General features: G+C 41.8%; 1 protein-coding gene across 1 annotated transcript in view; it reads left to right on the top strand.

The window, feature by feature from the left end:
* LOC138801140 (ectonucleotide pyrophosphatase/phosphodiesterase family member 7-like) overlaps window positions 1-3,021 on the top strand; it is a 40,020-nt gene extending 36,999 nt beyond the window's left edge. The window contains exon 6 of the mRNA XM_069983660.1: window positions 901-3,021. Within this exon, the coding sequence (XP_069839761.1) occupies window positions 901-973 (73 nt within the window). The 3' untranslated portion in view covers window positions 974-3,021. The remainder of the gene's footprint in view (window positions 1-900) is intronic.
* The last annotated feature ends 9,427 nt before the right edge of the window (window positions 3,022-12,448 follow it).

The raw sequence follows: 12,448 nt of genomic DNA, 5'->3' as shown, positions 1-12,448 counted from the left end.
ATGTCAGAGAGGACTCCAATCAGCAAATTTTTTGCATCCAAAGGGGGTGAGTCAACAGAAAAAAAAGCATAAAAAAACACAGAATACATAATTACATGCTTTGAGAAATATGTGAAGCTATGGGTGGGCTATTACATAATGTAAAAAAGATTTTGGGTGGAATACCCCTTTAAAGGGTTAGTGCGGCATTTGACTCTTATTCACTAAATAACAACTTTGTAATGTGTGTTATTTAAGTGAATGGCCCCCTTCCCCGTTTTCCTCCCACCCCGGAAGTGTTGGTGCTTTATACTTACGTGTTCGCTGTCGACCCCGGCCGCCATCTTGTGTTGACGTCATCTTCGGGAGGCCAGCTAAACCGCTCCAGCAGTCTCTCATGCCGGCCCCCCTCTGCCGCGTCATCAGCTGCTCAGCCGCGATTGGCTGAGCACAGTTATGCTCAGCCAATCGCGGCTGAGCAGCTGATGACACAGCAAAGGTTCTATGCCACTGTTGTTTTGCCAATACAAGGAAGATCTATACATCCTATACAGCAGACAGTTTTACTGTTATGGCTGATTGGTGTGTGTACCTGCAAGTAGTAAGCACCTGCAAGTGTCCCTGCAATAACTAAGATAATATCACTTTTTATATACATTTAGGGTTAAAACAATGGTTGTTAATCAAAATCTCCATCCAATAAATATAATCTTCACAGCTTTATTTTGCAGTAAATAAACTTGAATATTTAGTGTTCGTGTGCGTCTACTCTTCAGTGACATTTATTACTTTCATTGATTGTTATTTTTCCTGATCTCTCTACTTCGCTAACTAAAAAAAACCCACAGAATTCAGACAAGCTTGCGTGAAAAGAGCTTAATTCAATTTTTCTCTCTTCCAATTTTTTTTTTTTTTTTGCAGAGCCAAGAAAGAAATTAAAGAGAAAAGACACGAAGATGACATACAAGACAAACAAGCACAGACACCACTATAAAGTATTAGGGATTCTTATACTCTCTATATTAAAAGCAAGATCAGAAAAGAAAATCACGTGCATGAGATACCTATATTTTCACACATGATATATTTCATACATGTATTCAGTAGGACATGGCAAGGCTTCGACCATCTTTCCTTTTTTTAAATATTTTTATAGAATATTTTAATGTAACAACACGGTTACAAATGCATTCCTCCCCCCATTGCCATTCTCACTCCCTGCATCCATTAGGGTACACGGTAAGTCAGATTCTAGTACATGAGGTTACCCACTATGAGGGCAAGTTCAGACTGGGAAAGAATGCCACCAAATATACTTCCATAAACACAAACGTCCATTTCTCCTAGTCTATAGCATTCATAATAAAATGATAATAAAAAAATACCATTCTGCACAAATATTAAGGTACCAATAGACCTTCAATAACTAACAAACAGTTATCTCTCCCATCTGGCCTCCATCCTACCCATACACAGGAACATTCTGCATGGCTGAAACTCCATGTGCGCTGTATGAGAAGGGTTAAGTTGCAGCCAGAAAGCTCTGTCAGCTTTTCCATCAGGTCTGACCTCTATCTAGACTGACATCATCTGAAAGTGGGCAGTCGGGAGAGCCCCATACATCTCATACCAACCCGCAAAGAGCTGCTGGTACAGCTGACAAAAGTAGAAGGTGTATGAAGACCTTTACTTGCTGCAATGCATGTTCATGCCTATGACCACTTATTTAGGCATTTCACAGTTCAGAGAAATATAAGATAGAAGTCCAGCATCCGATTAAAACTTCAGAATGTTTTTTCTAAACCAAGAGTACACAGTAAGTTAAAAACAGAAGATACTTTCTAGGGAATCTTCCAACATGTTTCCAATTCTAATGGGTTCTTAATCATGGCATGGAGTAGGAATCCATTAGGGCTGGAAATGCATTGGTGGGACTACATTCCCTTTTTAGCATAGTTAATTAGGTATGACTAAAGATTTTTCAGAAGGAGATTCTATTTTTTTCAGTGTGAACACAGCCTTATACAATGTTCAAGTATACTCCTGGGGAAATTTACTATTTAATATTTGAGACTTTTTGCTGTTTCTTCTTCTTAAGACACTGCTTAAAGCTGATAAGGATTTAGCTTAAAGAGACATGGCTTAGTGAGGAAGATTTACTGTAGCTTATGTCAGAAAACGGTGTAAATTATAGGTAGTGTAGGGTTGGCTTTTCATGTGCACAAACAACCAAAAGGTGCTGTAAATTTTTGAGAAAGTGTGCAGGTCTTGAAGCTTCTTACCACAGCATATTTTAAAATAAAAACCCCAGCATCTTCCTAGTATATCTTTGCTGTGAGCCAATGTCTAGGCAAAGCTCCTTTAGCTAAAAAGCCTGGACTCCACACTGATACAATGTAGCAAAGTATCAGCGAGATCTGTGCAGCGCCTCCTGGAGTATCTCACTTATGGTGCGTTCACACCTACAGGATCTGCAGCTGATTTTCTGCAGCAGATTTCATTTAAATAACTGAACACAGCATCAAATCTGCTGCAGATCTGCTGCAGATCCTGTAGGTGTGAACGCACCCTTACAGAGCATTTGATGGAACTGGAACTTTGCATTTATATGGTGATTAAGCTTTAATTGGAAGAACTATCAATAAAAATATGGACATACACAAAATGCGTCTTATAAGATTTTAACTCTGCAATTTCTACAGAAACAATAACAAACAAAAACATTTACATAAGATTACAGTGAATTTTCTGAGCTATAAATGAACATTTCTTTGCTTCACGTCTGGAATATGCAGATGCAGCAATGTAATTAGTTTCAAGATAGGATGAATAAATTAATGTTTCCCAACAAAAGAATTTCATAAAATAAAAGTCACTGAGAAAAATAAATTCTACTTGTTGTGATTATCGAGGCTCCATGATTCAGTAGTCAACAATTACCCCGGGCTGCTGGTACTGACAGTCGCATAACTTTGTTTGATACTATATTAATTACAAGGAAAACAAACAGAGCCATATATTAAAAGAAGTAACAACAACTTTCTTCTGTTGTATGCTCACTTTATTCTTTAACTCTTTTCATTCGTTTTCTGAATTTATTTCAACAAATTTTATCATGTGCTAACAAAAGAAACTTTCCATAACTGTACACTGATGTTTCCAACAACTTGCTTCCATTTCATTTCCTATGTGATCCTTAACATAATTGTAAATCACCTAATTAACAAAAGATTACTCCTTAATTGAATAGACCAAGTATACTTGTTCAAGTATAAGAGTCGCTCGAGTATCAGGGTCACCTGATGCTCCATTCACTTGCATTCTCATACTGTAGCTAACGGAGAGAAGCTGAAACAGAGACAGAGCTAGTGTAAGGCATAGTTTTAATAGTTAGATAGGCAACTAACTAAAAAAAAACCAAAGTCAGGACTAGTAATCTCGTGACACATACAATATACCAGTACTATAATGTCTACTGATACCGATACATACTGGTATATAGCTAGTACGCAGTAGGCGTACTGGCATTAATCCACAACTATCCAAAAGTGCTTTTTAGGACTAGTGATATGCCTGTGTGACACAGAAAAAAGCATCTGACATACAGTATAGTATACTAGTATTAGATCTAGTCTACTCAGTCTGATAGTGGTACAGTATACAGTTAGTACAGCTAATACAGCAGTATTCAAGTATTGAGAAATACTCAACACGAATAACGAGCATTCGTTTTTTTTCTCTTCATGTTAATTTTTTTCCCCCGTAAAATATGCTGCAAAAGTTTTTCTTATTTGTTTATTTTTAAATTGGGGTGGGGGGGGGGTGTTTTTATATCATTTGCCTTGTTAAATGTTAAATGTTGCCTTGTTAAATGTTAAAAAGTATGATTTCAACAATTGGCAACCTGGAGCCTCATTTAAGAGTTTCCCTACAGGAGCCACCCCTTAGCTGGGCCCTTCCCAGAGGTATATCTGGCTAGTCCTGTTTCGAAACTCTTAAATGAGGCTCCACTGGTTCTTTTTTTGCATATTCATGTTTCCCAGGGAGCAATGCACCTAGGATTTCACTGCATTGAGCGCTTTAACTCGCAGCCGGTAGTGTTATCTTTGGCTGGACTCCCTGGGATAAGTGATCTGTTTCTCTTATGGCCCTTTTTTTTTAAAAAAAAAAAAAAGCAAAAGAATTCAATAAAGTACTCAAGATGCAAAAAAAAAAGAGGTCTGTGGAGCTTTAGTCACAAGTCTCAAAACACTGGAATAGTCAGATATTCCTCTTGGCAAGGAAACCCATAGCTAAGGGGTGTCTCCCAGTGGGGACATCACTAAACCACCCTAATATGTAGCCTCTAAACTCCCACTCAGGTTTGAGACTTGTGATTGAGGCTCCACAGACCCCCTTTAAAAAAACAAACAGCTAATTACCATCCTTATAACACTTCTCTTTTTGTCTATTGGGCTATGTTTTATGTCATTTTTGCACCATGATCTGTACTTTCTGTTGGTAGCTTGCTTTCTTATATGATTATATAAATAATATTGTATACATATACAGTGGTGCCTTGGATTACGAGCATAATTCGTTCTGGGATCGTGCTTGTAATCCAAATAACACTTAAACCAAGGCAAATTTTCCCATAAGAAATAATTGAAATTTAGACAATTGGTTCCACACCCCAAAAATAATGTTTTTTTATTCTGAATAACATTAGAAACAGCTGAAGATGTGATAATATAAGTTACTGTACAGTAATGGAGAGGATGGAAAACACACGAGAGACTGCAGAAAGCATGAAGGAATGAGCAGGGCAGATGTCCAGGGAAAGAGGTTACAGCTATGAGGAGATTACTGTACCTCCACAGTCCTGTCCCCTGATGTAAGCCCCAACCTGAAGTGGATCTGCTATGATTTGGAAGATAAGGAAGACTTCCTGGGTCAGAGTACAGTGTTGTAGACCACGCTATGCAGACCATACCCCTCCCCTACTCCCCCTCCCACCCAGTACAGGGAGCTCTTAAACCGAAGCAATGCTCTTAAACCAAGTCCAAATTTTTAAAAACTGTGAGCTCTTCTTGCAAAAAGCTCTCAATCCAAGTTAATCTTAAACCAAGGTATCACTGTATTTTAATAGACAATTTGGGAGAACTATTGCGGTGTTTAAGGAGTTAATGACAGGCGGCAGTGCAATCATTAGTGGTGAGGACTTTTTTTTAACAGTAATTTGTAGTGCCCCTAGCGCATCTCCGCCCGCGCCAAAAATACCATTCTATGGCCGGGCTGATTGCACCATCCGCTGAAAGAATAGACATGTCAATTCTTTCGCCCCGTTCACACTGAGCAAGAAGGTCGAAATTCCGTGGTGGAGCGCTCCGCCACGGAATCCCGCCGTGCTCAGTGTTTCACTGTGAGTAAAGGAGAGGGCACGTGCACATCCGCTTCCTCCCCTCTCTGCTCAAAGAAATGACATGTCATTTCCTTGAGCGGAGAGCGGCGGCAGCGGAGGAGCGTGGGCCCTCTCAATCACTCACAGTGAGACACTGAGCACGGCGGGATTCCGTGGCAAAGCGATCCGCCGTGGAATTCAGACCTTCTTGCGCAGTGTAGAATGTGGCCTTTCAGCGAAGGGCGGAATTGGCCCGGCCATAGAGTGGTGTCTATGGAGCCGGCGGAGATGCGCACAGGTACGAGTGACGGAATCCGCCAGAACTTATTCGTGCGGATTCTGTAGTGTGAACCCACTACCTGCCTTAAAATCTCTGAAAAACGCTGGAGGATCGGACTCAGAAATGAACCGTAGGCTGTGATTTTTCACTCTACTTTCCCCACAAAAGGGGGTGTGTACCGGTAAAAAGCATTCCCATAATACGGCCAGGCGACTTCTGCTTAGCCGTTGGTTGCAACCGGACATACTCTCCATATCTAAGCCATTGATAAAGTGGAGACGGAGAGACATAAAGAAAAGGGGGCGTCATTTTTTGAAAGACATTTATTCAAACACATTATTCTGCCACAGAAATTCATCAAATAGTGAGCCCATTTAGTTACACTACCTAGTATTTGAAAGCGGACGTAGCCGGCTCACTGCATCCACTATGCCTGCCTCCCTGATGGGAGGGCCCGGGTTAGGGAGCTGGGGAGGGCCTGGGCTGGTAGATGGGAGAGTCTGTGTTAGGGCACTGGGGCAGATTTGGGTTAGGTAGGGTGCAGAGAGGGTACGTGTTATGGGACTTGGGTGGGCCTAGGCTGGGAAGGGCACCGGGAAGGTCAGGGTTAGGGGCCAGGGGCAGGCCCCAGCTGTCCCTGCCTGCTTGCACACTCTGCCCTAAACGCCAGCGGGCAACTAGGCTACATTGCCTCTCCTATTGTAAGCTGGAAACACTCAACACTCAACAAGACAAATACAGAGAATATACTCAGGTACAAAATCAGGGTTCAAAAAGAGTCATTGAGGTCCAATAGCCAGAGGTCAGATACACAGGATAATTGCGTCAGAGGAATGCTAGATCAAGATACACTAGGGTTACTATGTAAAGGGTTAACAGGAACATGGTATATATGAGGGCTGCAGTCCCAGCCCCAGAATTGATTGGGGCTGAGACTCCAGCCCCAGGAAAACACAGCATACTGGCTGGTGACCACCAATTACAATAATAACAACCACCTACATCTCATTGGCCGGGGGAGGTAAATCCCCGGCCACAGCAACACAATAGGAAAATGCCGACACGCCCCCCAGCAACCAGCCAGCCACTAGGTATGCTGTTGGCGTGCCCCTAGCAACTGACCAGTCCGGTCGCCAAGGACGCCGTCGGTATTGTCAGTGAGCCGACCGCACATCCCGGCAGTGTGAGGAGCCAAGCGCATGGCCCGGCTCCTGAGAGGGAGGTATTGTAGCATAAAAAAAAGTAGTGTCCATCATAACTATGTGGGGAGGTATCTGTCAGGGTGTATTCTTTCCAGGCTGACACAGTGCTCTCTGCTGCCACCTCTGTCCATGACAGGAACTATCCAGAGCAGTAGAAAATCTCAGCAGAAAACTTCTGCTCTGGACAGCTTCTGACATGGACAGAGGTGGTGGCAGAGAGCACTGTGTCAGACTAGAGAGAATATACCACTTCCTGCAGGATATACAGCAGCTGATAAATAATGGAAGACTGGAGATTTTTAAATAGAAGTGAAATGCAAATCTTTATAATTTTCTGACACCAGTTGATTTGAAAGAAAAAATTATTCGCTGGCGTACAGCTTTAATTCTACAAATTTCACTACAAATCTGAACCAAGTTAAAAATTGTTGCATATTTTCCTGCTTTTTGTGTTTTTTCTGGCACTTTTTCTGCCATTTTCTCTTTTTAGTGTAAATTACTATTGGCGTTTTACCCCCTGCTTTTTTCTTTTTCTTAGCACAAGTCATGTGATTATCAATAGTTTATCATGTGATTCCAGTTTTTTTGAAGAACTGGAGAAAAAACACTAATTTCCATATCAGCTAACATCTGGTCGCAGCATTTTTGACCCCCAAAAATATAGCACATGAGAACATACCCCTCTCCCAAAGTTATTCACAGGATAAAGGGATAACAAGACCTATAGAGAATTAATGGAGCACCGTCCACACTGTTTATCTGAGGGGGACACATTCTTGTGATGACTGGGACCTCCACCAATCAGCTTGATATCCCCTATCCTGTGGATTTTAGATACCTAGGCCACACCTGGATGTATGTGTGAGAGGGCCCAATACTTTGCCTTTCCCCTGATGCTGTCCACACACACACAAGAGCCACTGGGTTCTGTATATATGATGTATATTTATGGTGTTGTCCATCTTTCTATGATTCGCGTGACCTTGTCACTTGAAAAAACCTTTTGTCAAACCTTGCAGATGTAGGTATAAACCTTGTGATGTATACTTTTTCTTCCAGATTTGAGTGTCCAGGAATACACACTTACATACAGGAGTTCTACTAGCCACTGCTCCATCCTACTTGGCTCATTGTGCAGGTGATAGATCTGTGTAGCAGGAAGGTGTCCAGCTTTATGGCTCTGCAATATGTGATGGATCCCCAACTCCCCAGCATAATAAGATAAACCAAAGAACACAAAATAAAGAGACAACACATTGTAATCAGGTGTCAAAGGGTCCCAATTTTATTTAAAATTACATGACACCGAAAATGGCAGATCCACGACTCACAAAGAGTCACCCTCCAGCACTCAGACGAGGAAAAAACCCCTGTGGGGGAAACCTCGAGGGAGCCATGGCTGGAGAGTTGCCCCTCCCCTGGGCTTAGAGGGTAATACCATACTATAAATGTTATAAACTGAATGTGAGAGAGATCTGGATGCAATATCCGTCACCTTTCTGATGGCTGGCAGAAGTCTCTCTTCTCTGTCACAGATCCAGGTCAAGTTCTCAAGAAGGTAGAGACTCAATGAAGGGGTAGTTTAAAGGAGATCACCCCTTTCCCCTGCTAGAACCTCCAACTTACATCAAGGGTAGGGGGAAATAAAGTAATCAAGCTCAAGGTCCTCTGGCGCATCCAAGATGGCACTGATCAGGGTGCGGTGCATTGCTTTATGGAACCTTCTTTATGACATAAGCGCTTGTCATCACAGTGTACAGTTGCCATGGTTACTGCAGGTAAACACATCTGAAGCATTAACCCATTAATGACCGGCGATGCGCTTTACTGCAGAGGTCACTAAACACACTTGTGACCAAGCAAACAGCTTATGGTTAGGCCACACTAAGAACACTAAATAATATGGTTTGATGTGTCCCATAGCAACCAATCACAGCTCAGCTTTCATTTCTCAAATTACTATGGTAAAATAAAATCTGAACTGTGATTGGTTGTCATGCGCAACTTAGACAGTCTAACTTGCTCATATCCAATCATATCTCCGCTTTAATTTTATAAGAGCTTGTTAAGATATGAAAGGTGAGCTGTGATTGGTTGCTATGGGCAAATCAGACCAGGTTTTGTCTCTGGCAGATTGATAAAGCTGCTTCATTGCTGAAAACTGATGATGATAATGACTGAAAACACATGAAATCAGGCTTTTTCATAATGCTTTGCAGTCAGCCCTTCCTCCATACCTTCCAACTTTTGGAGGGACATTTCTACACAAGCAGTATGGGTGGCATGTAAAACTACATTTCCCAGGCTTTCATAGGAAATCGGTCATCGCCTGATTAGTTGATCACTGGAGAATCTGCATTGACTGTACAAAAGGGGTCGCCTAGCTGTTTAAAAGTAAACTACTCCACAGTATTAACCCTTTGAGGACCAGGCCCATAATGACCCAGTGGACCGTGCAAATTTTCATTTTTGCATTTTCAGTTTTTCCTCCTCCCCTTCTAAGAGCTCTAGCACTTTCAGTTTTCTGTCTACAAGGCCATGAAATGGCTTATTTGTTACAGGAATAGTTGGACTTTGTAATGGTGTCTTTCATTCTACCATAACATGTATGATGGAACCTCAAAATTATTATTTAGGAAGATATAAATTGGTGAAATCGTAAAAAAGAATGCAATATGGTAACATTTGGGAGGTTCCTGTGTCTACATAATGCACTATATGGTAAAAGTGACATGATACCATTATTCTATAGGTCAGTCCGAACACAACCATATGCAGGTTTATATATTTTTTTTTTTATGAAATCCTTTTTTTACAATTAAAGGGGTAGTGCGGCGGTAAAGAATTATTGCCAGAATAACACACATTACAAAGTTATACAACTTTGTAATGTATGTTATGTCTGTGAATGGCCCCCTTCCCCGTGTCCTACCACCCCCACCCGTGTACCCGGAAGTGTGGTGCGCTATACATACCTGTCACGTGCCGACTCGTCTCCGATCCTTAGTCTGCGATGTCGTCTTCGGACGGGCGGGCCGAATCCCTCCGACCGTCCTGAGTGCCGGCCGCCCTCATCAGATGCTCAGCCGTGATTGGCTGAGCACAGTTTGGCAGAGGGCGGGCGGCACTCAGGACGCTCGGAGGGATTCGGCCCGGCCGTCCGAAGACGACATCGCAGACTAAGGATCGGAGACGAGTCGGCACGTGACAGGTATGTATAGCGCACCACACTTCCGGGTACACGGGTGAGGGTGGTGGGACACGGGAAGGGGGCTATTCACAGACATAACATACATTACAAAGTTGTATAACTTTGTAATGTGTGTTATTCTGGCAATAATTCTTTACCTCCGCACTACCCCTTTAATTATTAATAAAATGGGCCTATTGTAACACTTATAACAGTTTTATTTTTTCACCTAAGGGGCTGTATGGGGTGTCATTTTTTCTGTCATGATGTGTCTACTTTTTCCTAATACCATATTTGTGAAGATTGGACGTTTTGATCACTTTTCATTATTTATTTTTTTATATAATGTAACAAAAAATCAGGAATCCTGGCACTTTTTTCCCTCTTTTCATCTACGCCGATCGCCGTTAGTAATTACGATTGTTATATTTTAATAGATCAGACAATTACGCACGCTACGGTATATTATATGTTATTTATTTATTTTTATATGTTTTATTTATATAATGGGAAAGGGGGGTGATTTAAAGGGGTAGTGCACCAAAAAATGTTTTCTTTCAAATCAACTGCTGCCATGAAGTGCCAGAGATTTGTAATTTACTTCTATTAAAAAATCTCAAGCCTTCCAGTACTTATCAGCTGCTGTATGCCCAGCAGGAAGTGGTGTTTTCTTTCCTGTTTGACACAGTGCTCTCTGTTGCCTCCTCTGTCCATGTCAAGAACTGTCCAGAGAAGGAGCAAATCCCCATAGAAAACCTCTCCTGTTCTCCAGACTGGAAATAATACCACTTCCTGTTGGGCATACAGCAGCTGATAAGTACTGGAAGGCTTGAGATTTTTTAATAGAAGTAAATTACAAATCTCTGGCACTTCATGGCAGCAGTTGATTTGAAAGAAAAAATTTTTGGGTGCACTACCCCTTTAAACTTTTATTGGGGGAGGGGTTTTGGGGTAGTGTAATAATGATTTTCACTTTTTTTTTTTAACACATTTTAAGTCCCTTTTACATACAATACTCAGATTGCATACACTGTACATTGCTATGCCATAGGCATAGCATTGATCAGTGTGATAGGCGTTCTGCTCATTGAGCCTGCCTGTGGCAGGCTCAATGAGCAGAAAGCCGATCGGCACTGCACGGAGGCAGGTAAGAGACCTCCGGTGGTCCGATATATCTATCGGGACCCCCGCAGTCACACTGTAGGGGTCCCGATCAGTAAGTGACAGGGCACTCCCCCTATCACTTACACTTAAACCCTGCGGTCGCACTGCAATCGCGGCATTTAAAGGGTTAATGAAATGCTGCAGCGCGATTGCTGCAGCCTGTCATTAACGGTGAGGGCCGGGCTGCTCACTGCAGCCGGCCCCCACCTCCTATGAAGCGCGCTCCAAGCAACTGGTGCCAGAAATTTGAAAATTATTTCTATTAAAAAATCTCCAGTCTTCCAGTACTTCTCAGCTGTTGTATGTCCTGCAAAAAGTATTTGGCTTCAGCAACGTTATCTGAACCCAAACACTCAGCGTGTGACTCCCCGCAGCTACATGATTAGACTTGGCAGACTTGGGGTCACACTGCGTTTATGATACGATTGGGTGGATGAACTCCCAAGTCTCTCAATAAGTTCACCAATCAAAATGCATGTTAAAAAGTCACCAGATATATGCATTGTGTGAACACAGCCTTCTCCCAGAAACAGCACCACTCCTGTGTATAAGGCTGTATCTGCTATTGCAGCCAGCTCCATTGAAATGAATAGGACTTCACCTGCAGCTTGTGGACAGGTGTTGACAGTTGTGAAAGACTAGAGATCTTCAAATAGAAGTCAAATACAAATCTATACAACTTTCTGATGGTGTGTTTACACGGAGCGATTATCTTTCGATAACGATGGCATTTGAGCGATAATCGGCCCGTGTAAACACAGCAAACGATCAAGCGACGAGCGAGAAATCGTTCATTTTGATCTTTCAGCATGTGCTCAAATCGTCATTGGTCGTTCGCTAAAAATTCGCAGATGGTTTTGTGTAAACAGTCTTTCACCGATTGACCCTTTGTGTGAGATGGGCTTAAGCGATCTTAAAACGATCGCAATAACAATTTTTTAAACGATTTTTCACTTCGTATAATCACTGATTGTTATAAAAATGAAATTAAAGAAAAAAATCCCTGGAGTAACCCTTTAACCCCTTCAGGGTCGGGCTAATTTTCACTTTTGCACTTTTGTTTATTCCTCCTCGTGTTTAAAAGGCCAGAGCGCTTCCTTTTTTTCACCTATGGACCCACATGATCCCTTCTTTTTTGCGCCACTAATTGTACTTTGCAATGAGACTTCATTTTTCCATAAAATATGCTGCGAAACCAGAAAGAAATGATTTGCACTGTGAAATTGAAAATAAAATGCAATTTTTTTTTTATT

Source organism: Dendropsophus ebraccatus, chromosome 9, assembly GCF_027789765.1.
Source record: "Dendropsophus ebraccatus isolate aDenEbr1 chromosome 9, aDenEbr1.pat, whole genome shotgun sequence".
In the NCBI taxonomy this organism is placed as follows: domain Eukaryota; kingdom Metazoa; phylum Chordata; class Amphibia; order Anura; family Hylidae; genus Dendropsophus; species Dendropsophus ebraccatus.
Note: the sequence above shows the minus strand (reverse complement) of the source record. Positions and strands in the feature narration are given on the sequence as shown.